We start from the raw sequence: 24,450 nt of genomic DNA, 5'->3' as shown, positions 1-24,450 counted from the left end.
GATTTTTTCTAAATTATTAAAGTCAGGTTGACCTTAGCCCAAACATTTTTTTTCATGTTATGATATCCATTTTTAAATCAAATCACTTAATTATAAGGACAATACGACTTCATTGAAAAGTTTATCGACCTTTGGTCAAGGAAAAAAAACTTTATACTAGAGAAATGCGTCTTCTATGCTAAGCAAAATTTGAATTCGTATTTTAAAGACATGAAATCTTTGACCTCACGACTATTTTTTTCAGTGTAGTTATATCTGGTTAGATCCAAAATGGCCAATTTTGAGATCTGATCATGTCTAATGCGATCAACCAATTTTTTACACGGATTAAATGTATCCTTACTTGAATTCTCCACTTCTCTGGCTCGTAATCTCGTAACAAAATCTTTAGTGTAAAGATAAGTCCTTTGGAACCGGTCAAACTTTTTTTCAGTGCGAATATGAATATTGAAATTTTTAAAATTTTCGTTTGGCCGGAGTCCAACAGAATTTTTACGACTCCAACCCTAGCAAAGTCTTCTGACTCCGACTCCACAGCCCTGGTCTAAAGTATAGAACAATTACATGCAATGTACACGTATAGAGTTACACACACTCATGCATGTATGTTGATGTTCATACATTAGCATGCACATACATACACTTACTTGCATTTTCATGTAAGTTCCATACAAGATATGCTAAACGTTTTCTTCGTATGTATGGGGCTAGCATGTACTGTGTTTGTGTGCGTGTATTTCATATGCAAGGTTCAGCTTCTATTCGACAATTAAAAAAACCGAAAGTTTATTATAAACATTTTAGTTAACAACTTTAATTTAAAGTTATTTCCAACTATTTCTACTATGCACACTTCAAACACTTAAAGTCACAGTTGCATAGTGTTTCCATTCTTTATATTTTTGTAGATTTAGACCTTGCCGTAAGCATGTTGCTATTGGAGGATTAAGGATTTTGGCATTGTCGCTTCTTTAACATAAAAAAAAACTCTGTACTTTACTGCCCTCCGCTATTATCTTTCCGTGGTCGGAAAATGTCAACTGCCACAAGAAGCGCAAATTTTCATGTTCTTGTACACGCTCACAAAAAATCGCTTCTGTAACATATACTCCCAAACATATTTTGCTTCAAGCATATACATTTTTGGGTATTGCCCAAACATTTATATGTTTGATCTCTTCCAATATATAATATGTTTGAAAGCATATTGGTCTAAACAATATATGTTTGGGTAGTCTAAGTTCCAAACATTTTGTATTTTTGCATCCAAATTCAATAATGTTGTCTTCCAAAAAACAATATGTTATTATGTGAACATATAATATGTTTGGAAGCATTTTGCACCCAAAAATATTATATGCTTAAAAAAAATCTCCCAAACAATATTGTGCTCAAAATTTTATTTATTTATTTATATATTTACAATCATAATGAATTATGAAAATAAACAGGTAATATATGTAGGTGCTAACAACATAGGTTTTCGACCTGAATGCTCAAAATTTTGTTTCTGCCTAATTGTATATTCCCCCACATCTTTCTCACTTCCACGAGATTTTTTAGTTCTTAGCACTTTTTTCTGTGATACAAACATTGTAGAAGAAATTATTCGATTTTATGATTTTTTTATTTTAATTTTACCTTTTGCCGGACGGGGATTCGAACAGCGGACCACACAGTTTGTAAGGATCAAAGAAGTAGCAGATCAATTGCCCAAGGAAAAATAAAATGTTAATTTTGTAATAACAAGCAACAACCACCAACTTAATTCAATATCGCTCCCTGTTAAATAGCGCTCCAAGCTACTAAACACATATATGTTTATAGGCTATTTCTAAATTAATATATGTTTGCATCCAAGCATATTATATTTACAAACCTTTTATGTCCCAAACATAATATGTTCTAACATGTTAACATATATGTCCCAAACATGTTATGCTAGTTTATGAACATTATATGCTTGCACTCAAAAATATTGTGTTTAAAAATTTGTATTCCAAACATATAATGTTTATAGCCAAACATATGAAAAACAGTCTTTTTCATCCGTGTATATATCTATTTTCTTTGTCGCTCTCTGTTTGTTTCTCCGAATACAATTTAATATGTAAATTGAATAATGTTTAGACTCAACATTTAAAATTTTCGGGAACCTCGTTCATGTGCCAGACACATACTAAAATGCATGCAAGCACAGTTGTCCCCAAAAAAATATGCCTCGCAAGCAGATCACCATTTGCTCTTGTGTCCATTCTCTCACTGTGTAATGTTAATGTCTTTTGTTATCCCAAACATTTTATACTAATTGATGACCATTATATACTTGCACTTCAAAATAATCACCCTTCTTCTTGAAGTCACCCTTGCCGTCGCTTTTCGTCTGTCGGTATTCCGTTCGTCGATATATTCCGCTATCGACGAAAGTCGGTATTCCTGGTGTCACTTTTTGTCACCAATATCGTCGCTTTTTGTCGCCGTTAAATTTACCAGCTTAGTGATTAATTTTTTAAAGAAGGGTTTTAGACTTTATGAGTCGAACAATTGAAAAAAAAAAAATTAAAATGGAAATTGGTAATAAGTAAAGTGACTAATCTTCAAAAATTACAAAAAATGAAAAAAGGAACTAGATATCAGCCATTAGACTAGCGAGACTGACTTCAACGATTTGAAATCAATCGGATCAAATGGGTTGTTATTCAATGCCTTTGGCCTTTAGAGACAAATTGTAACAAATGGTACACCCTCAAAAAAAAAAAAAAAAAAATCGCTTCTGTAACATATACCCCAAACACATTTTGCTTTAAGCTTATATATTTTCAGGATTTGTCAAAACAGAATATTGTTTGTATTGTTCAAACATATTATATTTCACCTCAGGTATACAAGGGTAGAAAAAAATGTTAATGATATTTTCTTCGCCTATATATATTTTTAAGGCGCCAATTGGATACTTCCATTTTTTTTTACTTGCAGCATACTCTCTAGGTCTCTCTTTCTAAACACATATATGTTTATAGACTATTTCTAAATTAATATATGTTTGCATCCAAGCATATTATTGTATGCTTGCACTTAAAAATATTGTGTAAAAAATTTTAGTTCCAAACATATAATTTTTACACCCAAACATGTGAAAAACAGTATTTTTCGTCCGTGTAGAAAACCTGTAACTATATTAAATCTATATTGTTCAAGAATTTATTCCAGCTTCCACACGGATGAAAAAGACTGTTTTTCATATGTTTGGCTATAAACATTATATGTTTGGAACACAAATTTTTAAACACAATATTTTTGAGTGCAAGCATATAATGTTCATAAACTAGCATAACATGTTTGGGACATATATGTTAATATGTTAGAACATATTATGTTTGGGACATAAAATGTTTGTAAATATAATATGCTTGGATGCAAACATATATTAATTTAGAAATAGCCTATAAACATATATGTGTTTAGTAGCTTGGAGCGCTATTTAACAGGGAGCGATATTGAATTAAGTTGGTGGTTGTTGCTTGTTATTACAAAATTAACATTTTATTTTTCCTTGGGCAATTGATCAGCTACTTCTTTGATCCTTACAAACTGTGTGGTCCGCTGTTCGAATCCCCGTCCGGCAAAAGGTAAAATTAAACTAAAAAAATCATAAAATCGAATAATTTCTTCTACAATGTTTGTATCACAGAAAAATGTGCTAAGAACTAAAAAATCTCGTGGAAGTGAGAAAGATGTGGGGGAATATACAATTAGGCAGAAACAAAATTTTGAGCATTCAGGTCGAAAACCTATGTTGTTAGCACCTATATTACCTGTTTATTTTCATAATTCATTATGATTGTAAATATATAAATAAATAAATAAAATTTTGAGCACAATATTGTTTGGGAGAATTTTTTTTAAGCATATAATATTTTTGGGTGCAAAATGCTTCCAAACATATTATATGGTCACATAATAACATATTGTTGTTTGGAAGACAACATTATTGAATTTGGATGCAAAAATACAAAATGTTTGGAACTTAGACTACCCAAACATATATTGTTTAGACCAATATGCTTTCAAACATATTATATATTGGTAGAGATCAAACATATAAATGTTTGGGCAATACCCAAAAATGTATATGCTTGAAGCAAAATATGTTTGGGAGTATATGTTACAGAAGCGATTTTTTGTGAGGGTGTAGAAAAGAAAACAGCACAATTAAAGTAAACGTGGCCAATGTTTTTTATTTAGCACCAAACTTAGATAACAATTGTGTCTGTTCACGACCAAAGATATGGGCGAAATCGCGTGGAAGCGACGGAAGGGAAAATCACCTGGAGTTTATAAAGTTCTCTTGAGCCGACACAAATTATACAAAACTTGTTTATATAGCTTGTGACTCCCGTTTTCATCAAAAGGTTTCAAAGAAATCTCATCAAAGTATATGAAATAAAACACTAATAATTAGGGTTTTCTAATGGAATTCAAATTGGAATTATTTTATTTCATTTGGTCAAATTCTTACCAAGATGGTCTGTCCTCTTGTAAGGTTCAAAAGAGAAGAATTATTTTTAGCGGAAATAAGTAATTTCAATATGAAAAATTAGAGAAAGAAAAGTATGCGATACTTATTCTATTTTTAAGGCGGATTTACACAATTCATTTTCTCGGATTTAAAGGGATTAATTAAACCATGTAGGGAATTCACCATTTCTCCATTATTCACATGAACAGTGTCCTTCACGAACTTTGAATGATCCTTGGACACATAATGTCAACGTCGTTCTAATTGTATAAGCCGGATGTTGCTCCTAATGTAGATATCTAAATCATTTCCCGACTCAAATTTATCATTTAATTTGATTTTCCAAGTCAAAATTGGATTACAAACAAACAGTTTTGTATATCAGCTGATTGTTTTCTTTCACGATGGTTCTTGTGCCATTGATCTCAGTGTCGTTTCCATTTTTATAGTTTTGGAAGCTTTTAATGTCCTTGAATATATGTCCACATTTTTCCCGCATCAAATTTAATATTTTTTCTTGCTATTCCAACTTAGAATTGCGTCAGAAATAAAAATATTTTAAACCGAAAAAATTAAAATTCATTTTTTGCACATCAGCTGATTGTTTTCTAGTGATATCGGCCTTTTATCACCGAGTATTGTAATTGGTGCAAAAAGTAATCGTCGTCGTCGCCTTCGCCACTCTACAGGAATACCAAATGAATGACGAGACGACTTAAAAGCGACGGCGAGAGCGAGGGCGACTTCAGGAATAAGGGTGAATGTGTCAACAAATTGGGTCCTAAAAACATATATTTCACATCTGGATGTAACTGTCGAGAAGTGACGTGTGAACACGTTAAATCCCATGCATATTTGTGATCGTAGTCACCGTACATCCAAATGCAATATGATTTGCTGCGCGATTTACCTTAAAAATAAATCGTATCACCATAATATATAGAATTACATATTTTCTTTCTTTACCAAATTTGATTTCAGTTTACTGCGTTTTTTTTTTCCAATTCCATGTATTTATAGATTGAGTTCTTGTTTATTGTGGTCTGTGTGTTTGACGGAGTTAGGTTAAGGGTTCGAATGGATTGTATTGCATGTCCTTTTCGTCGTAGTGTGCGTATGTTACTGATAAGAGTGTGTGTGTGTGTGGTCAGTGTGTTTTATGATTGTTTTAATATTGTAATCTAGTGGATTAATTTAAATAGTTTTTCTATTTGAAAAATTGTTTTTCATAAACTTTTAAAACTTTTTTGTTTGTCATATGGGCCATGTGTTTTTACTGGTATGTTGTCCACGTTGTTGTTGTGTGGTTGTTTCTTCATGTTGGTACTGCTGTTGCCATTGTTCGTATTAGTTGAACACATGCATTCACAATGTATTGAAAATTTAATTAAAAATAAGTTTTTTTTTTGAATTCATCTGAACTTTGTTTTAAGAACATAAAGAGAATCTCTATGGACTACTAAATATTGAAATTCATGTATGGTTTAGTCACATCAAGTCGCCTAGTCTGTATCTGTAAACAGTAAATATAGCTTATCTATTATATTCAATAGTTATAGTTCATGTTGTCTTATACACACACTGAAAAAATATTGTCGTGAGGCCAAAGATTCCGTGTCCTTAAAATACAAATGCGTTTTGACCTTATAATTAAGTGAATTAAGTCGACTTAAAAATGGGTATCTTAAAATGAAAGAACATTTTCTTTGACTAAAGTCAACTTGTCCTTAATAATTGTTAAAAATTCTTCAAAATTAGTAGTACTCCTCCTCAAAATAGGCCAAATTTTGCAGCCGACTGTCGATTGGACTCAGGAGTGTAGTGATGGAGCCATGTTTCATCCATTGTCACATATCGACGGAAAAACTCGGTTGTATTACGAGTTTACAGCTGCAAACACCGCTCAGAATCATCAACACGTTGTTGTTTTTGGTCAAATGTGAGCTCGCGCGGCACCCATTTTGCACAGAGCTTCCGCATATCCAAATATTGATGAATGATATGACCAACACGTTCCTTTGATATCTTTAAGACCTCAGCTATCTCGATCAACTTCATTTTACGGTCATTCAAAATCATTTTGTGGATTTTTTGATGTTTTCGTCGTTAACCACCTCTTTCGGGCGTCCACTGCGTTCAACGACCTCGGTGCTCATTTCACCACGCTTGAATTTTGCATACCAATCAATTATTGTTGATTTCCCTGGGGCAGAGTCCGGAAACTCATTATCAAGCCAAGTTGTTGCTTCCACCGTATTTTTTTCCCCTTCAGAAAACAGTATTTTACCAAAACACGAAATTCCTTTATTTCCATTTTTTTTCACAATAACAAAAGTTGCTTCACAAAAGACGCTCTATCTCACAAACTAATTGACTTACAGACGTCAAATATTGACACGAATCACTTGAAGGTTGGCACTATATAAAAATAATATGCATTTAATACTAGCGACGCCATCTATGTGCCAGACCGGCGACTTATCAGATTTTTACCTTCCTTTAATGATTTTGGTATTGGTTCCGAACCAAAGATCGAAATTTCTTTTTCGTTTGCGATTTATGTATTCTATACACTTTCTTTTTCTTAAATTTGTATTTTTAATTATAAATTGCATGTCCTAAAATTTAAGTGGCATAATTTTTCATATTATGTCATTATTTTTATCAGTGTTGAATAAAATGTACATTTATGTCTTGGTCTCTCAGCATATTGTAGTAGTTCTTCTAGGCACTTCTGATAACAGTGTGGTGTTAATGACAAAAATCTCGATTGGTGGAATTTCCAAGTGTCCTTTTCAATTTCGAAAATTATAACTTCAAATGTCAATGTCAAATGTCAAATTTTTTGTAATTGGTTTATTTATTATCATCTGGCCGAATCTTCTGATGTATTGGCGTTATGATAATACCAAATATCGGATGCCATCTGTACGTGACAATCCTTGCAAATTTTGCTTATTTTAAGTATTGCACTCTCTTGTCTTTTTTATGGTACAATGTCTTGTGTTTTTTCTCAAACTTTCTTTACTAAATATTGCAATTACAATACAAAAAGGATTCAATTTAAATATAATTGGGGCATGATCGATCCATAGACAAATGAAGATGGAGATGAAGAAAATTATTTCTTATGCAGAATAATGACAAAAAAAAAATGATGAGTATGGGGGCAGGGGGCATAACTTGTAACGCAATATTTGTCCATAGCTCCAAGAGCTATATGCGAAGGGTGTGTGTATCATGAATTGAATCTCTCGTTTCCAATCGACATTTCTTTCAGTTCAAGGAAATATGACAACGAATTTATCAGCCCCACCAGCAACCAAATTGAAGACTTGATTCGTTTTTCTTTGCAATTGCTGACCATTTTCCAAATCTATGAAGTGCAATGGTATGAAATGTAATTGTAAAAACTTTCTGTATACAAAAACGGGCTGAGATGGAGAGCAGCTCAACAAAGGGAACTCTATTATGGAAAGACAATCAAAGGATTTCACTGATTCGTACGAAATATGTCCCTGAACGACAGTTGCTGCATTCAACCAATTCACCAACACCAACAACAATATCCATAATATACCACCGCAAAGAGGATGGATGAAACAAAAGACGGCTGCTGAAGTTATGGCTGCTGTCGTTTAGGGATGCCGTTGCTCAAAATTAAAATTAAAGATTTCTATGACAATGGTTTTGGTACACTGAAAAAACAATGAACCCACCAGGAAGAAAAATTTTGGTTAATTTGAGAAAATTTAGATGATTTGTAGACAATTTTAACTAAACAGTATTACAAACGGTCACATTACGCTGATATCATAAAAATAAGTAAATATTTTTCGACAAATTCAAGAAAATTTATTTGGATATAATTATTTTTTTTCACTTGGTAAACACAACTTTATAGTTTGAAGGAAACAAATGGAGTTCAAAATTGCAAGAATGTCATACTAGGTTCAAGATGGCAGCATTATTGGTAAAATTTACAAATTTTAAGAAATTCTGAACTATTTTGTGGGAGATACCAATTTCGTTAATCTTTATGCTTCATTTGTGCATAAATGTTTCCTCTGTTTTAGTTAATCTAGGTTAGGTTAAGTTAGGTGGCAGCCCGATATATTAGGCTCACTTAGACTATTCAGTGCATTGTGATTGGTGAACTTCTCTCTTATCACTGAGTGCTGCCTGATTCCATGGTAAGCTCAATGACAAGGGACCTCCTTTTTATATTCGAGTACCTAACCTAACCTAGAGAAGCTTTGAAACCCTCAGAAATGTTACCAACATTAGTGAGGTGGGATAATTGACCGCTGAAAAATGTTCTGGTGTTCGGTCGAAGCAGGAATCGAACCCACGACCTTGTGTATGCAAGGCGGGCTTGCTAACCATTGCACCAGGATACTTCTGCACGAACAATAACAAACAAAGGTTTTCATTAACGATCGTTAACAACTCTAGTTCTATTCCTCGCAAATTTATGTATGTACTACAATTTTCACGAATAAACAGCACTTTTGAAACCAAAAATACAAGTTAAAACAAGTATATACGGCCGTAAGTTCGGCCAGGCCGAATCTTATGTACCCTCCACCATGGATTGCGTAGAAACTTCTACGAAAGAATATCATCCACAATCAATTACTTGCGTTGTGGTATCTTAAAACTTCTTAACATCGTTTTCTAAATTGTGAGTTAGTCCATACGTGGTATATGTCAGACAAAAAAGTTATGTATAGGTAAGTCTACAAATAATTACGAATCGATATGGACTTTTTGCACGATACGTAGAGAGCCAGAATTGAAATATGGGGGTCGCTTATGTGGGGGCTATATACAATTATGAACTTGATATGGACCAATTTTTGTGTGATTAGGGATCGATTTATCTGAGGGTTATATATAACTATAGACCGATATGGATCTAGTTAGACATTGTTGTTAATGGCCATATACTAGCACACTCGGATGAAATTTGCTCCTCCAAGAAAACCAAATCTCGGGATCGGCTTATATGGGGGCTATATATGATTATGGACTGATATGGACCACTTTTAGCATGGCTGTTAAATATCATATACTACCACCACGTACCAAATTTCAACCAGATCGGATGAATTTTGCTTCTCCATAAGGCACCGGAGGTCAAAACTGGGGATCGGTTTATATGGGAGCTATATATAATTATGAACTGATATGGATACAATATACTAACATCACGTACCAAATTTCAACCGAATCGGATGAATTTTGCTCTTTCAAGAGGCTCCTCTTGGTCTTCCAAGAGGCTCCGGAGATCAAATTTCTGGTGATCGGTTTATATGGGGGCTATATGTAATTATGGACCGATGTGGACCACTTTTTGCATGGTTGTTAGATACCATATAATAACACCATGTACCAAATTTCAGCCGGATCGGATGAAATTTGCTTCTCTTAGAGGATTCGCAAGCCAAATTTGGGGGTCCGTTTATATGGGGGCTATACGTAAAAGTGGACCGATATGGCCCATTTGCAATACCATCCGACCTACATCAATAACAATTACTTGTGCCAAGTTTCATGCCGATAGCTTGTTTCATTCGGAAGTTAGCGCGATTTCAACAGAACATAAAGTAGAAACTTACACGGGTGGTGTTTGTGTTTCTCCTGCACCATCCTAATAGTACTCTCTCTCTCGCTGTATGACCTTGAATAAGTTGGGTACACCCTAAAAAAAATCGTTTCTGTAACATATACTCCAATCACATTTTGCTTCAAGCATACAGTGAGCAAAAAACAAGTTGTACACTAATATGAAATAAATTGTGAAAAAATATGAAAATATATTTGTATTGTTCAAACATATTCTTTCACCTTAGGCATACACTGGTAGAAAAAAATTTTAATTAATTTTTCTTTGTGTAAATATATTTTTAAGGCTCCAATTGGTTATTTCCATTTTTTACTTGCAGCATACTCTCTGCACAGAAAAAAATTTCACGAAATTTTTTCCAATTAATGTCTTAATTGAGTTTTAAAAAATATTCTATTAAAAATTTAATTGTTTCAACAAATGTTTTAATTGTAACAAAAATCAATCACAAAAATTAATACTATCAATTAATTTTTTAATTGAATCTATTAATTTTTCAATTGACTTTCAATTAATTTGTTAATTGATGCTATCATTTCTGTGATTCAAGACATTTCAATTAAAAAACTAATTAGATCAATTAATTTTGTGATTGAATCACAATTTCTAAATTAATATATGTTTGCATCCAAACATATTATATGCACAAAAATGTTATGTGCCAAACATGTTATGCTAGTTTATGAACAATATGCTTGCACTTAAAAAAAATGTGTTAACAAATTTGAGTTCCAAACATATAATTTTTACACCAAAATATATGAAAAACGGTCTTTTTCGTCCGTGGAGTTCGAAGTCTTGCTCTGTACGCCCTTATGGTTAGTAACACACTTTAGATACCTGTTGAACTGCTCAGCCATTTCGTAGAGACTTGCTTTTGAGTAGCTACTACTGTGTCCAAAAATAGTAACAGCTTGTTCATCATTAGTGTTTATTCTGAAAAATTTATTCGTGCTTCATTACTGGAAATCAGTGTTTAAGATGTTTTTCAAAAAAACCGTTTCACTGGGGGCCAAGTGGTTAATATTTCGTGTGCCGCATATAAAAGCAAATCGGTATAGAACAACAGTTTCACTTCGATACTCAAAACATTTGAAGGTCGCAAAACACCAAAACTTGGAATCACAGTTCTGTAGACCTAACACGATTATGAATTCTCCAATCATGAAACTTTGATACACGTTCGTAATTGACATCCCATTACCATTGCAATAACTGTTCTGACCACAATTCACTGCCGTTCTAGAATAAATCCATTTTATTCACATTTTGTATGTCTCCCTATGTCTGTCCACTTCCTCATCCGCTAGACCATACTACAGTAGGATCTCATCAATATTGTGTAATTTGGTTTTGTATTTTTTGTTTGTTTTTGTTGTGCTCAATAAAAAGCTGGAGAGAAAAATGCAAAACAAAAAAATGCTGGACAAACAAAACAAAAATTTCGATTAATAAAGTTAACCACTTGTCCTTGTCCAACTAAAGAGATGAGAGCAATGAAAAGATGGCTTTCGATACTCCAGCAGTTGCAAAAATTGCCACTGTTGATGGTTGTAGTGCGGTTGAACGATTGCATTCTCATCATGCATTGCCTGGCCGTTGTCCTGTGTAAACAGTTCCTTCTGTGGCCCAAAGACATTAGGCCAACAACGAAACGATGTGTTGTTGAATCTCACTCAAAGTTATATAGACTGGTAAGTAAGGGCAGAGCTTGCTTTATATACAATATCAGAGATAAATCTAGAGCACAGTGGTTTACTACATAGATGTGGAACCGGCAGGAAATCTCAAATAATTTTAAAATTGTTCTGTAGTTTTTACATATGATGGGTTAGGCTAGGAGAAGTTTCACGTACCAAATTTCAATCGTATCGGATGACGGCCCTTTTGCAATCGACTTGGAATTTCACCACAAGCTTCTCTAGAATATATACTTTACCCAGCAAAAGAAAAATTTTGAAGTTGTTCTAAAAGCACAACTTTAAAAGAACTTCCAAAAATGTCCTACCAAAGATGTTCTTTATTTTAACTACACAGTAAGCTCCTTTAATTCAATTTCTTATAATTTTTAATATTTTTAATGGGTAATTTTAGCTTTGTTTTTTTGTTGTTTTAAATAGGTTAAAAACAGAGTAGGGATTAATAAAATGGAACAAATTATTACATTTTGCCGAAAAAATGCAAAATCTATCCTAAAATAGTTGAGGTCAAACGTTTTAGACAAGCCTTAGAATGATTGTTAATCAAACTTTTTTTCACATCGAAAACACTGAATTCGGATCACAAATTTATTGACAACACATAGCGCAGTTCGGGATATACACATCGACAATACGGATATTATATTCACGTCATATTTACACCCTTATTGCACCCAAAAAAAAGTGCTTTCGAAATTAAAGCACAAATGTTCATCAATTTAGTTTGACCATTTTATTTCCTTTAAGTTAAATTTACTTAAGTTAAATTTACTCACTTTACTTTTTTCAGTAAAAAAATCCTAAACAGGATGCAGGTAGAAACAGTTCATTAATTAGAATAAGGTATGGAATTTTACTAATCCCGATTTCCTCTCGGGGTATGAAAATTGACAACTGAACAAGATAACAAAGTATTCATAAAAATGAACAAAAAAAAAAATATAAAATCATAAAGTTGACTTCTCTTATTATAGAATTTTTAAAATATATTTATATGAATAAGACTTACCATAGAAAAATACTTTAGTTCACTCGTATTAAGAAGTACCCAGCAAAAAAAAAAAAAAAAGCGTCGCCAAAAAAGTAGTGAAAATGTTCTTTTTGGATCCGGACTTGGTGCAAAATTGACGTAGAAGCGATGAATTTAACAAGAATTTAAGGTGTGATGCGAATTCACACCTTTTATTAATTCTTACTCTGTTAAAATTTTCCCTTAAAAATAAGAAAAAAACGAGTTATAAAAAAATTAAATAAATTAACTTCCTGTGTAGTTAAAATAAAGAACATCCTTGGGAGTACATCTTTTGGAAGTGCTTTTAAAGTTGTGCCTTTGGAAGAACTTAAAATTTTTTTTGCTGGGTATTCAAACCTTTCGAAACTTAAGGAAACACACTTGTTAGAATATAAAAAATTTTCCTGTATTTCTTTTATCGATCCATCATCGATGTAATTGATATATGCGATATGTTTGCGCGTGGGTTCCTTTTGTTTTCAATTAGAATCGTGTTTATATGGTATATGGAGCGTCACAAAATCTAGCGATTATAAAAACAAAATAATATAATAGTCGGAAAATAAAATATTTGTATGTTATAAAATTGTGAGTTAATTTTTCGGTTTTTGTTGGAAAATTATTGATGGTGACAGTGACGCTGACCGTTTTGGAAAAAACTTCGGTTTATGATGATCTTATATTTGTAGGGATTGGAATTGTAACAGGAGGACAAAATCGTTGGGCAGTAACTTATTAAAAGTGAAAGGTAGAAGTTGCAAATATTACTTCATGTGGTTGAGAAAATTTAACATTACATGTAATACGAAATAGTGGAATAATAAACTGATATTTCATGGCCAATTGATGCTGGTATAATTCTTAATAAATATATTTAATATTTTAATAAAACATGTGTGCGAAAATCACATCTTTCAAACAAATAAAAATGTTTTTGGTGCTATACGAAGTTCAACTTTCTTCTTAACCCATTCCCTGCCAGTGTACTCGCTTCAGTATAGAAAATTGCCACATTTAATCTCGCAAAATTTTGTTTATAAATGAAATTAGGCAATGTTTCTTATGTTTTTTTTGGTTTTATGCTTTCTAATTTCTTTTAACTGAAGTTAACAGGTTGGCTAATAAGCCCCCGGTCTAACAAAGAAAAACACATTTTTTTGTCAAAATTCGTTTTTATTATTCAAGAGCGATACAACGATTATAACGACCTTCCAATTTTTCGATACCATTTGGGTAGTACTCCTTCGGTTTTGCCTCAAAATAGGCCTCAGTTTCGGCGATCACCTCTTCATTGCAGCCAAATGTTTTCCCTGTGAGCATTCTTTTGAGGTCTGAGAACAAGAAAAAGTCGCTGGGGCCAGATCTGGAGAATACGGTGGGTGGGAAGCAATTCGAAGCCCAATTCATGAATTTTTGCCATCATTCTCAGTGACTTGTGGCACTGTGCGTTGTCTTGGTGGAACAACACTTTTTTCTTCTTCATATGGGGCCGTTTTGCCGCGATTTCGACCTTCAAACGCTCCAATAACGCCATATAATAGTCACTGTTGATGGTTTTTCCTTTCTCAAGATAATCGATAAAAATTATTCCATGCGCATCCCAAAAAAAAGAGGCCATTACTTTGCCAGCGGACTTTTGAGTCTTTCCACGCTTCGGAGACGGTTCACCGGTCGCTGTCCACTCAGCCGCCTGTCGATTGGACTCAGGAGTAATGGAGTCATGTTTCATCCATTGTCACATATCGACGGAAAAACTCGGGTGTATTACGTGTTAACAGCTGCAAACACCGCTCGGAATCATCAACACGTTGTTGTTTTTGGTCAAATGTGAGCTCGCGCGGCACCCATTTTGCACAGAGCTTCCGCATATCCAAATATTGATGAATAATATGACCAACACGTTTCTTTGATATCTTTAAGGCCTCTGCTATCTCGATCAACTTCATTTTACGGTCATTTAAAATCATTTTGTGGATTTTTTTCATGTTTTCGTCGGTAACCACCTCTTTCGGGCGTCCACTGCGTTCACCGTCCTCCGTTCTCATTTCACCACGCTTGAATTTTGCATACCAATCAATTATTGTTGATTTCCCTGGGGCAGAGTCCGGAAACTCATTATCAAGCCAAGTTTTTGCTTCCACCGTATTTTTTCCCTTCAGAAAACAGTATTTTATCAAAACACGAAATTCCTTTTTTTCCATTTTTTTCACAATAACAAAAGTTGCTTCACAAAAGACGCTCTATCTCACAAACTAATTGACTTACAGACGTCAAATTTTGACACGAATCATTTGAAGGTTGGTACTATATAAAAATAATATGCATTTAATACTAGCGACGCCATCTATGTGTCAGACCGGGGATTTATCAGTCAACCTGTTATTTGATAACATTATTTCGGAATCGATACGTGTTCCTTTTGGTGTTCCTCAAGGCAGTCATCTTGGACCGTTATTGTTCTGTTTGTTTATAAATGACCATCCATCAGCAATTCGATTTGGTATTACACTTATGCAGCGTTGCCAATTTAGCTTTTTTCCCGCTAGATTTGGCTTTTTTTGAAGACGTTTAGCGGGGAAAAAATGTATTTAGCTTTTAGCTTTTTTTCTGGCTTTTTTTCATGACCCTTTTAGCTATTTTTGGCTTTTTTTATTTTCGACATGTTCGTATAGAAATATGGATAAAACTTCGTTTTTTGTCTAAGTCTTGCTGCCAGAATAAGGTTTTCCACATATTTCAAAGCTCAATTGAAGCCTTAATAATTATTCCAGCCATTATGCGGGCATTTTTGCAGCAAATACACCTTCTTGTAAAGTTTTTTCCTCGTTATCGTAAACTTTAAATCTACTATTACCATACAAATTGCTTACATAAACTGTCAGTAAATTATTAGGAATAATAGCATTTGGCTCGTTTATCCTTTTTATGTTATTATAATACGGATTCTAAAGTTATTATGATATTACTAAATTAAAATAGTAGATGTGAATTGCTTTGTACACTGTCTGTAAACTGCTTTGTTCATGTCTTTAAAATACGGACGCGAATTTTGGTTATAATAGCATTTGTGAATTTCTCTTACATAAACTGTTTTCATTGTCCATAAGCCGATAAAATTGTTTTGTCCTTATAGTTAAGTGATTCAACTTAAAAATGGGTATCTTTTCATGAAAGAAGACTAGGATCAATTCTACAAAATTCTTAAAATTAATTAAATAGTCTTTAAATTTGTGGAGTTTTTGTATGTTGACCACAAACCAAAATAGCGTTCAAAAATAGAAGAGGTTTTTCATTTTATTTTGAAAACGTATACACAGAATAATTTCTACTTAAAGTCGAGTCGGAATTTGGAAATTTAAGTTGTCGTTAGCACGTTTTTAAAGCACTGTGATAGCTCATGAAGAAAAAGCTGAAAAAAACGAATAAATTCAAATTTGACTCGGAATCAATAACAAAATCATTAGTGTACAAAATATTTGGAACCGAACATAGAAATAATTAAAGAAATAAAGTTTTGAATGTGGTATTATTTTTTTAACATCAAAAAAAATGCAATAAAAAAAAATCGTAGTGATAGGATCAAAACAAATCTGCTATTTATTAATGGAATGGATTTACATTTACGAAAATTGGACAACAATAGGTTTGTATGGGAAGTTTTCCAATAAAAGTTATTCAGTATAAACTTGCAAGACAGAATGGGATTTATTCTCTTAATAATATTAGGAGAAGTGTACACGTTCACGAATTTATCATTAATTCAGTTAAAACGAAATATATTGATATTTCTAATGCAGTTCTATGAGACATTGGACTTGTTGATGATTAACCAGCTGATAATTGCAAGTTTACCGGAAAAAAAGTTTTTACTAGGAAATATAAATGAAGGAATTCCAGTAAAAATTTGTGAATCGAATGTATCGAGTACGCACACAGAGCTAATATGACTTAGATTTTCCTACAGTCTCACAGAAGAGGAAGTAAAATGAATACAATTAAAATAATATGCATTTTAGGTGAAATAAAGCCTTTAAGTTTGTTAAATTTCAATCAAAAATGTGACTTTTGATACAAAAAAATTAGCATTTTTTCTAGCTATTTTTTAACATTTTTTAGCTTTTTTTGGCTAGTTTTTTGGACAAATCTAGCGGTTTTTTGTGAAACAATTCTGGCAACGCTGCTTATGCATGCTGACGATGTTAAAATTATGAAAATTATACGGAATAGTGATGACCAAGCATTACTTCAATCTGATCTAAATGTACAACTGGTGTTCTCTAAAGATGATGGAATTGAACATAAGAAAATGCAAGCACATCTCTTTTTATAGGTTGAACCACATTGATACAATTTACTGTATTAATAACGACATGCTTGAAACTGTTGAAACGTTTAAGGATCTCGGAATACTGTTGGATCGGAGATCTCACATATCTATGACCGTCAATAAATCATATGGATCACTTGGATTTGTCAAACGCTGGAGTAAGAAGTTTGCTGACCCATTTGTAACAAGGAATTTGTACACTTCACTTGTGCGTCCAATCCTTGAATATGGATCTGTAATATGGGACCCACAGTATCAAATTCATTGTAACCGTGTTGAACCTGTACAAAAGTAATTTCTACTGTTTTGTTTACGTCGGAACAACTGGACTCCTCAAACCATGCCATCTTACAAGGAAAGACATTTACTTGTCAAATTGCCTACACTGAAAAATGTGTGTGAAGATAAATTCGAATTTGAAATTTGCAGCAAAAACTTAGCCGAGACACAAACCAGCACCAAAAATATTTTTCAAATTCGAATTTGGGATTTCAAATTCGAATTTGGATTTTTAGTATTTGGCTTATTATTTAAAAACTAAGCCGCGTGCGATATAGAGACTAGGCTCACTGGAAAGGGCTTGAGCTCAGCTTTCATAATCACAAAAGTCTTCATTAGAAAAGTATTTGTGAAAAGCGAAAATTTTAAAACAAAATTTTCATCAAATTTTTACAACGGGCCCACTGTGCCAAAACTAAGCCGCGTGCGATATAGAGACTAGGCTCATTGGAAAGGGCTTGAGCTCAGCTTTCATAATCACAAAAGTCTTCATTAGAAAAGTATTTGTGAAAAGCGAAAATTTTAAAACAAAATTTTCATCAAATTTTTACAACGGGCCCACTGTGCCAAAACTAAGCCGCGTGCGATATAGAGACTAGGCTCATTGGAAAGGGCTTGAGCTCAGCTTTCATAATCACAAAAGTCTTCATTAGAAAAGTATTTGTGAAAAGCGAAAATTTTAAAACAAAATTTTCATCAAATTTTTACAACGGGCCCACTGTGCCAAAACTAAGCCGCGTGCGATATAGAGACTAGGCTCACTGGAAAGGGCTTGAGCTCAGCTTTCATAATCACAAAATTCTTCATTAGAAAAGTATTTGTGAAAAGCGAAAATTTTAAAAAAAATTTAAAAAATGTACATCTCTTTCATTAATACATATTTGTCATCTGATAAATAGAAGAATCCCTAAAAATTATATGATCCGGTAATTTTCTTATGCATTAAAATTTATATATAAGGTAAGTTTCACAGGATGTTTTCTAAAGAAGGTCAAGAAAACGATCTTTTCTGATCCCAAGCCGCACGCAGCTTAGTTTTGGCACAGTGGGCCCGTTGTAAAAATTTGATGAAAATTTTGTTTTAAAATTTTCGCTTTTCACATATACTTTTCTAATGAAGACTTTTGTGATTATGAAAGCTGAGCTCAAGCCCTTTCCAATGAGCCTAGTCTCTATATCGCACGCGGCTTAGTTTTGGCACAGTGGGCCCGTTGTAAAAATTTGATGAAAATTTTGTTTTAAAATTTTCGCTTTTCACAAATACTTTTCTAATGAAGACTTTTGTGATTATGAAAGCTGAGCTCAAGCCCTTTCCAATGAGCCTAGTCTCTATATCGCACGCGGCTTAGTTTTGGCACAGTGGGCCCGTTGTAAAAATTTGATGAAAATTTTGTTTTAAAATTTTCGCTTTTCACAAATACTTTTCTAATGAAGACTTTTGTCATTATGAAAGCTGAGCTCAAGCCCTTTCCAGTGAGCCTAGTCTCTATATCGCACGCGGCTTAGTTTTGGCACAGTGGGCCCGTTGTAAAAATTTGATGAAAATTTTGTTTTAAAATTTTCGCTTTTCACAAATACTTTTCTAATGAAGACTTTTGTGATTATGAAAGCTGAGCTCAAGCCCTTTCCAATGAGCCTAGTCTCTATATCGCACGCGGCTTAGTTTTGGCACAGTGGGCCCGTTGTAAAAATTTGATGAAAATTTTGTTTTAAAATTTTCGCTTTTCACAAATACTTTTCTAATGAAGACTTTTGTGATTATGAAAGCTGAGCTCAAGCCCTTTCCAATGAGCCTAGTCTCTATATCGCACGCGGCTTAGTTTTGGCACAGTGGGCCCGTTGTAAAAATTTGATGAAAATTTTGTTTTAAAATTTTCGCTTTTCACAAATACTTTTCTAATGAAGACTTTTGTGATTATGAAAGCTGAGCTCAAGCCCTTTCCAATGAGCCTAGTCTCTATATCGCTCGCGGCTTAGTTTTGGCACAGTGGGCCCGTTGTAAAAATTTGATAAAAATTTTGTTTTAAAATTTTCGCTTTTCACAAATACTTTTCTAATGAAGACTTTTGTGATTATGAAAGCTGAGCTCAAGCCCTTTCCAATGAGCCTAGTCTCTATATCGCACGCGGCTTAGTTTTGGCACAGTGGGCCCGTTGTAAAAATATGAGGAAAATTTTGTTTTAAAATTTTCGCTTTTCACAAATACTTTTCTAATGAAGACTTTTGTCATTATGAAAGCTGAGCTCAAGCCCTTTCCAGTGAGCCTAGTCTCTATATCGCACGCGGCTTAGTTTTGGCACAGTGGGCCCGTTGTAAAAATTTGATGAAAATTTTGTTTTAAAATTTTCGCTTTTCACAAATACTTTTCTAATGAAGACTTTTTTGATTATGAAAGCTGAGCTCAAGCCCTTTCCAATGAGCCTAGTCTCTATATCGCACGCGGCTTAGTTTTTAAATAATAAGCCAAATACCAAAAATCCAAATTCGAATTTGAAATCCCAAATTCGAATTTGAAAAATATTTTTGGTGCTGGTTTGTGTCTCGGCTAAGTTTTTGCTGCAAATTTCAAATTCGAATTTATCTTCACACACATCACTGAAAAGTAGACGTACTATGCTGAATATCTGTTTTATGGTTGAAGTTATTAATGGTAGATTTAAATCTTAGTTCCTTCTTAACATTATCTCATTCAATACGCCGTCAAGACCTACTCGTAATTTTGAACTGCTTCGCATTCAGTACTTTCGCACAAACTTTGAAAATCACGATCCTGTTCGCCGATTATGTGAAGATTTTAATAAATACTATAAATATTTTGATCTCTCAGAAGATAAATATAATATAAAAAGAAATACAACACTGTTATTAAATACTTAGGCATAAGATACTATTTGTATATATTGGAGTATAGCTTTGTTAGTCTGTAAGGATTACTCCATAAATGAATAATAAAAAAATGATCCCTTTTTATAGCCGAAAGACATTCCACATCGCGGTGAAATGTCACCCTGTGTATGCAAGGCGGGCTCGAATCTGCTTCAAAACACTATGACATGGGGAAAGGGGAACAAACTTACAAATATGGTAACTAGGCGCATATTTGCTAAGGCCCCTATCACATCGATAATCTTAATTCGAATTGGTCGTATAATTTGCAAAAATTATTACAGAATAAAAGGAATCAATGGAAAAGTGGCACATCATCACAAAAAGGTGGCACAAAAAAGTAAAATGTATGGCATATAGTTGCAGAAAAGTGTCACCAACAGAAGAAAACGGAAAATTTGCCACAATAGTACCGCAAGTTCTTATCCTCTTTTTGCTGACTGAGCAATATACCATGAATCACAATGAGGAATAAATTACGCCAAAATTTTTTTTCTTTGCGAAAATCAAATTGAGAGGTTTTGAGGAAAATATTTGGTACCGATATAACATTATCAAGGCCCTTCCTCTTGCCATCGCCATAGTTACTGTGTGCAACCGGAAATGAAATTCTACCACTTGGTGTCATGACTGTTGTCGGTTTATCTTGCCTTTGTTTTGAGCCGTCTGTGAATGGAAAGCGTGATGTTGACTCGACTCCGCCACTTATTGAACTCCTTGCACTTCATGGAATATTCTCACTGTGGTATGAGGGTCCTTCGTCCTTCTGTATCGAAATCGGCTTGCGATTATTGCAGTGCACATAACGATCCACATGTATATGCGTGTATGTGTGTGTGTGCGATGTGCCTCTTTGTGAATTTGTATGTGTGCAAGTATCTTTTTGTTATTACCAATGTTTATTTCTTCTTCTGGCTTTGTGCATGTTCGACCCTTTGGCCGTTATTGTTGTTGCTGTATATTGCGCCGGAAACGGAAGCATGCAATTTGTGTTGCAACAGTAAAAGCAAGCAAAAATGTAAAAAAAAATATACAACAACAAATAAAACGAGACGAAAAACAAAAGGACAATACCAAGCGGAAGTTTATTTAATCGATGACATAAATTTCTACGATTCGAGAAGAGAGGAGAAAGATAACTTAAGTTCGCCTGTCGTGTTCTTCGGCTTATTATACATTTGTCGTCCTTTTTTGGCGGCGATTTTTATTGCCAAAAGAATTTTCCTTGCCAGAGACAGTATATCATAAAAGTTCTGCATCAGCCATCACGACCACCACCACCACCAATGGGAGTATTTGTTCTTCTTTATTGCTAAAGCGAAAGAATTAATTCTTATTTACATGGATATTTGCGTGTCGATCTTTATGTAGGTTTTCGATTATTTAACATTAATTTTGCATTTTTTTTCCATTGTCTTTCATTTCAGATACCCGTTCTCGGTTCAACCACTCTGCAGAAATGCTCAAGCCGACCGTTTAACACATCATCGGCGTTCATGGTTAAATTATTATCAAACATTGGCTTAATTGTGGTGGCCATTGTTATTCTGGCGGCTACTGTGTGGCGTAAGTATAATAATGCAAGTTGTATATTCCATTTAATGTAGTGTGGTTTAGAGTCAAGTTATTCCAGTCCAAAGGCTATAACTGATTGCACAATTTAAAGAGCGCATAATTTTTGATATAATCTGTAGCGACAAGTGACAAGTTTTAAAATTAACGTCGTCTACGTAGAAACCGCTTGCATATGGTGGCATTGAGTGAAACACCAAAACACACTCTAGTGTCATCACTAGTGCAACAACTACAACAAGAACAACATTCGGAGTAACAGTCAGAGATGGTCTGTATCAAACTTTTTCAGGTATGCGACAGTCACAAAGTTGTAAACGTCGTAAAAAAACTAACAGATGTCGTAGAAAAACTAACAGATGTCGCAAACTCAAAATACTTTGTTCGCTTCAGCTAAGCAGCGAATTCGATGATATCAAAATTAATGTCATGTGCGAATAAGTTTAAATTTTAAGGATTTTTTTAATAATAATTAACGGATTTAAAAAACTTGAGAATAGACTTAATTAAATGTTCGACTCAAGTGTTTTCTTTTATGACGATTTGACGATTTTTCAAAGTGACGATTTTCATAAGTTGAAATGTAAACCAGCATTTTTTAATCTTAACCACATTCGACTTCAATGTAGAAAGAAATTTCAAAGCAGTCAATATAAACAGAACTAGAATTCGGAATTCCTTTGAAACTTCAACTTCACAAGTTGTTCTTTTGTCGAAAAACTATTTAAAGCTAAATAATTCTGTTATTTGTTTGTATTAAGTCAGTTTAGTTAAATTCACTTTATTTAGTACCTACAAATACTACCAATAATAAAAATTATAAATGAGCACGTAGTAAGGATTTAAATTTGCTTGGAGAAAAAGAAATTTTTCTGTTCAGAAAATTTTGTTAAACACATTGAATCGGAACTAGGGATATATAGTACAAACCAATAATCGATTTTTCTATTATTGACTTTTAATCAAAAATCGATTCTTTTTACCAATCAAATCGATTTTTCATAATCGAATTTCAAAGAAATGAAAAATCTACAAAATATGCGATTTTATGAAATCTATTTGTCTTTTTGTGAGTGTTATCAACAATAGTTGGTAAGAAGTGCCAAAATTAGTGCTCCAGACAAACATGTTTTTTTTTAAATGTTCAATATAAAATTTTTAAATGTATCATGTATCATATCGAATCATTTTTCATTGTTTAATTTTACCCGTATAAATTCAAGAAAATTGAAAACACAAAGGATTCATTTCCACTAATTTGATATTTTATTTAACCAAATCGGAATTTTTATTTTTATTCGTATTATTATTATTTATTCTTATTACTCGTTCCTTACATCTAAAGGGTGATACGGTCAAAATTTGGTCAATATAAACTTGACGTATTTCTTTCAATTTTGCATTTAAAAAACTTGAACACCCCTCATTTTGAAGGTGTGTGTGTGTAGAATGTTGTTCCTATTTTGATTTTGGAATTCACTCTTCAGTTGTCAAAATGCCGTCCAAGCAAGAAGAGCAGCGTATCAAAATTTTGCTCGCGCATCGCGAAAATCCGAGCTACTCGCACGCAAAGCTGGCAAAATCGCTAAAAGTTGCCAAATCAACCGTTACAAATGTAATTAAAGTGTTTGGGGAACGTTTGTCGACAGCCAGGAAGTCTGGATCGGGGGGAAATCGAAAACCGGAAGCCGCTGAGACTACAAAGAGAGTTGCCGGTAGTTTCAAGCGAAACCCTAACCTCTCTCTCCGAGATGCCGCACATAAGCTGGGTGTATCGTCTACAACCGTGCATCGAGTCAAAAAACGAGCCGGACTATCGACTTACAAGAAGGTAGTGACTCCAAATCGCGATGATAAACAAAATACGACGACATAAGCGCGATCCCGGAGGCTGTACACGACGATGCTGACGAAGTTTGACTGCGTGGTAATGGACGACGAAACCTACGTCAAAGCCGACTACAAGCAGCTTCCGGGACAGGAGTTTTATACGGCAAAAGGAAGGGGAAAGGTAGCAGATATTTTCAAGCACATAAAACTGTCAAAGTTCACAAAGAAACATCTGGTTTGGCAAGCCATCTGTACCTGTGGCTTGAAAAGCAGCATTTTCATAGCTCCCGGGATTGTCAACCAAGAAATTTACGTGAAAGAGTGTTTGAATAAACGTCTGCTGCCTTTCCTGAAGAAACACGGTTGTTCCGTACTGTTTTAGCCGGATTTGGCGTCTTGCCATTACGGTAAAAAGGCCATGGAGTGGTACGCCACCAACAACGTGCAGGTGGTTCCCAAGGACAAGAACCCTCCCAACACGCCAGAGCTCCGCCCAATTGAGAAATACTGGGCTATTGTCAAGCGGAACCTAAAGAAGACCAACGAAACTGCTAAGGACGAGCAGCAGTTCACCGATTTCACCGATATACACGCGTTTTCCCTTGACCAAATTTTGACCGTATCACCCTTTAGGCACATTTCAATTTAATTGGAACCAATGAATAAAACATTAAAATCGATTTTTTGATGGTCAAA

General features: G+C 33.9%; 1 protein-coding gene across 1 annotated transcript in view; it reads left to right on the top strand.

Moving 5' to 3' along the window:
• Window positions 1-24,450, top strand: part of Gp210 (nucleoporin 210) — a 280,949-nt gene that overhangs the window by 180,646 nt on the left and 75,853 nt on the right. Inside the window, exon 22 of the mRNA XM_075309079.1 lies at window positions 21,780-21,918. Coding sequence (XP_075165194.1) covers window positions 21,780-21,918 — 139 coding nt within the window. The remainder of the gene's footprint in view (window positions 1-21,779; window positions 21,919-24,450) is intronic.

Source organism: Haematobia irritans, chromosome 5 (genome assembly GCF_050003625.1).
Source record: "Haematobia irritans isolate KBUSLIRL chromosome 5, ASM5000362v1, whole genome shotgun sequence".
NCBI classification, from domain to species: Eukaryota; Metazoa; Arthropoda; class Insecta; order Diptera; family Muscidae; genus Haematobia; species Haematobia irritans.
Note: the sequence above shows the minus strand (reverse complement) of the source record. Positions and strands in the feature narration are given on the sequence as shown.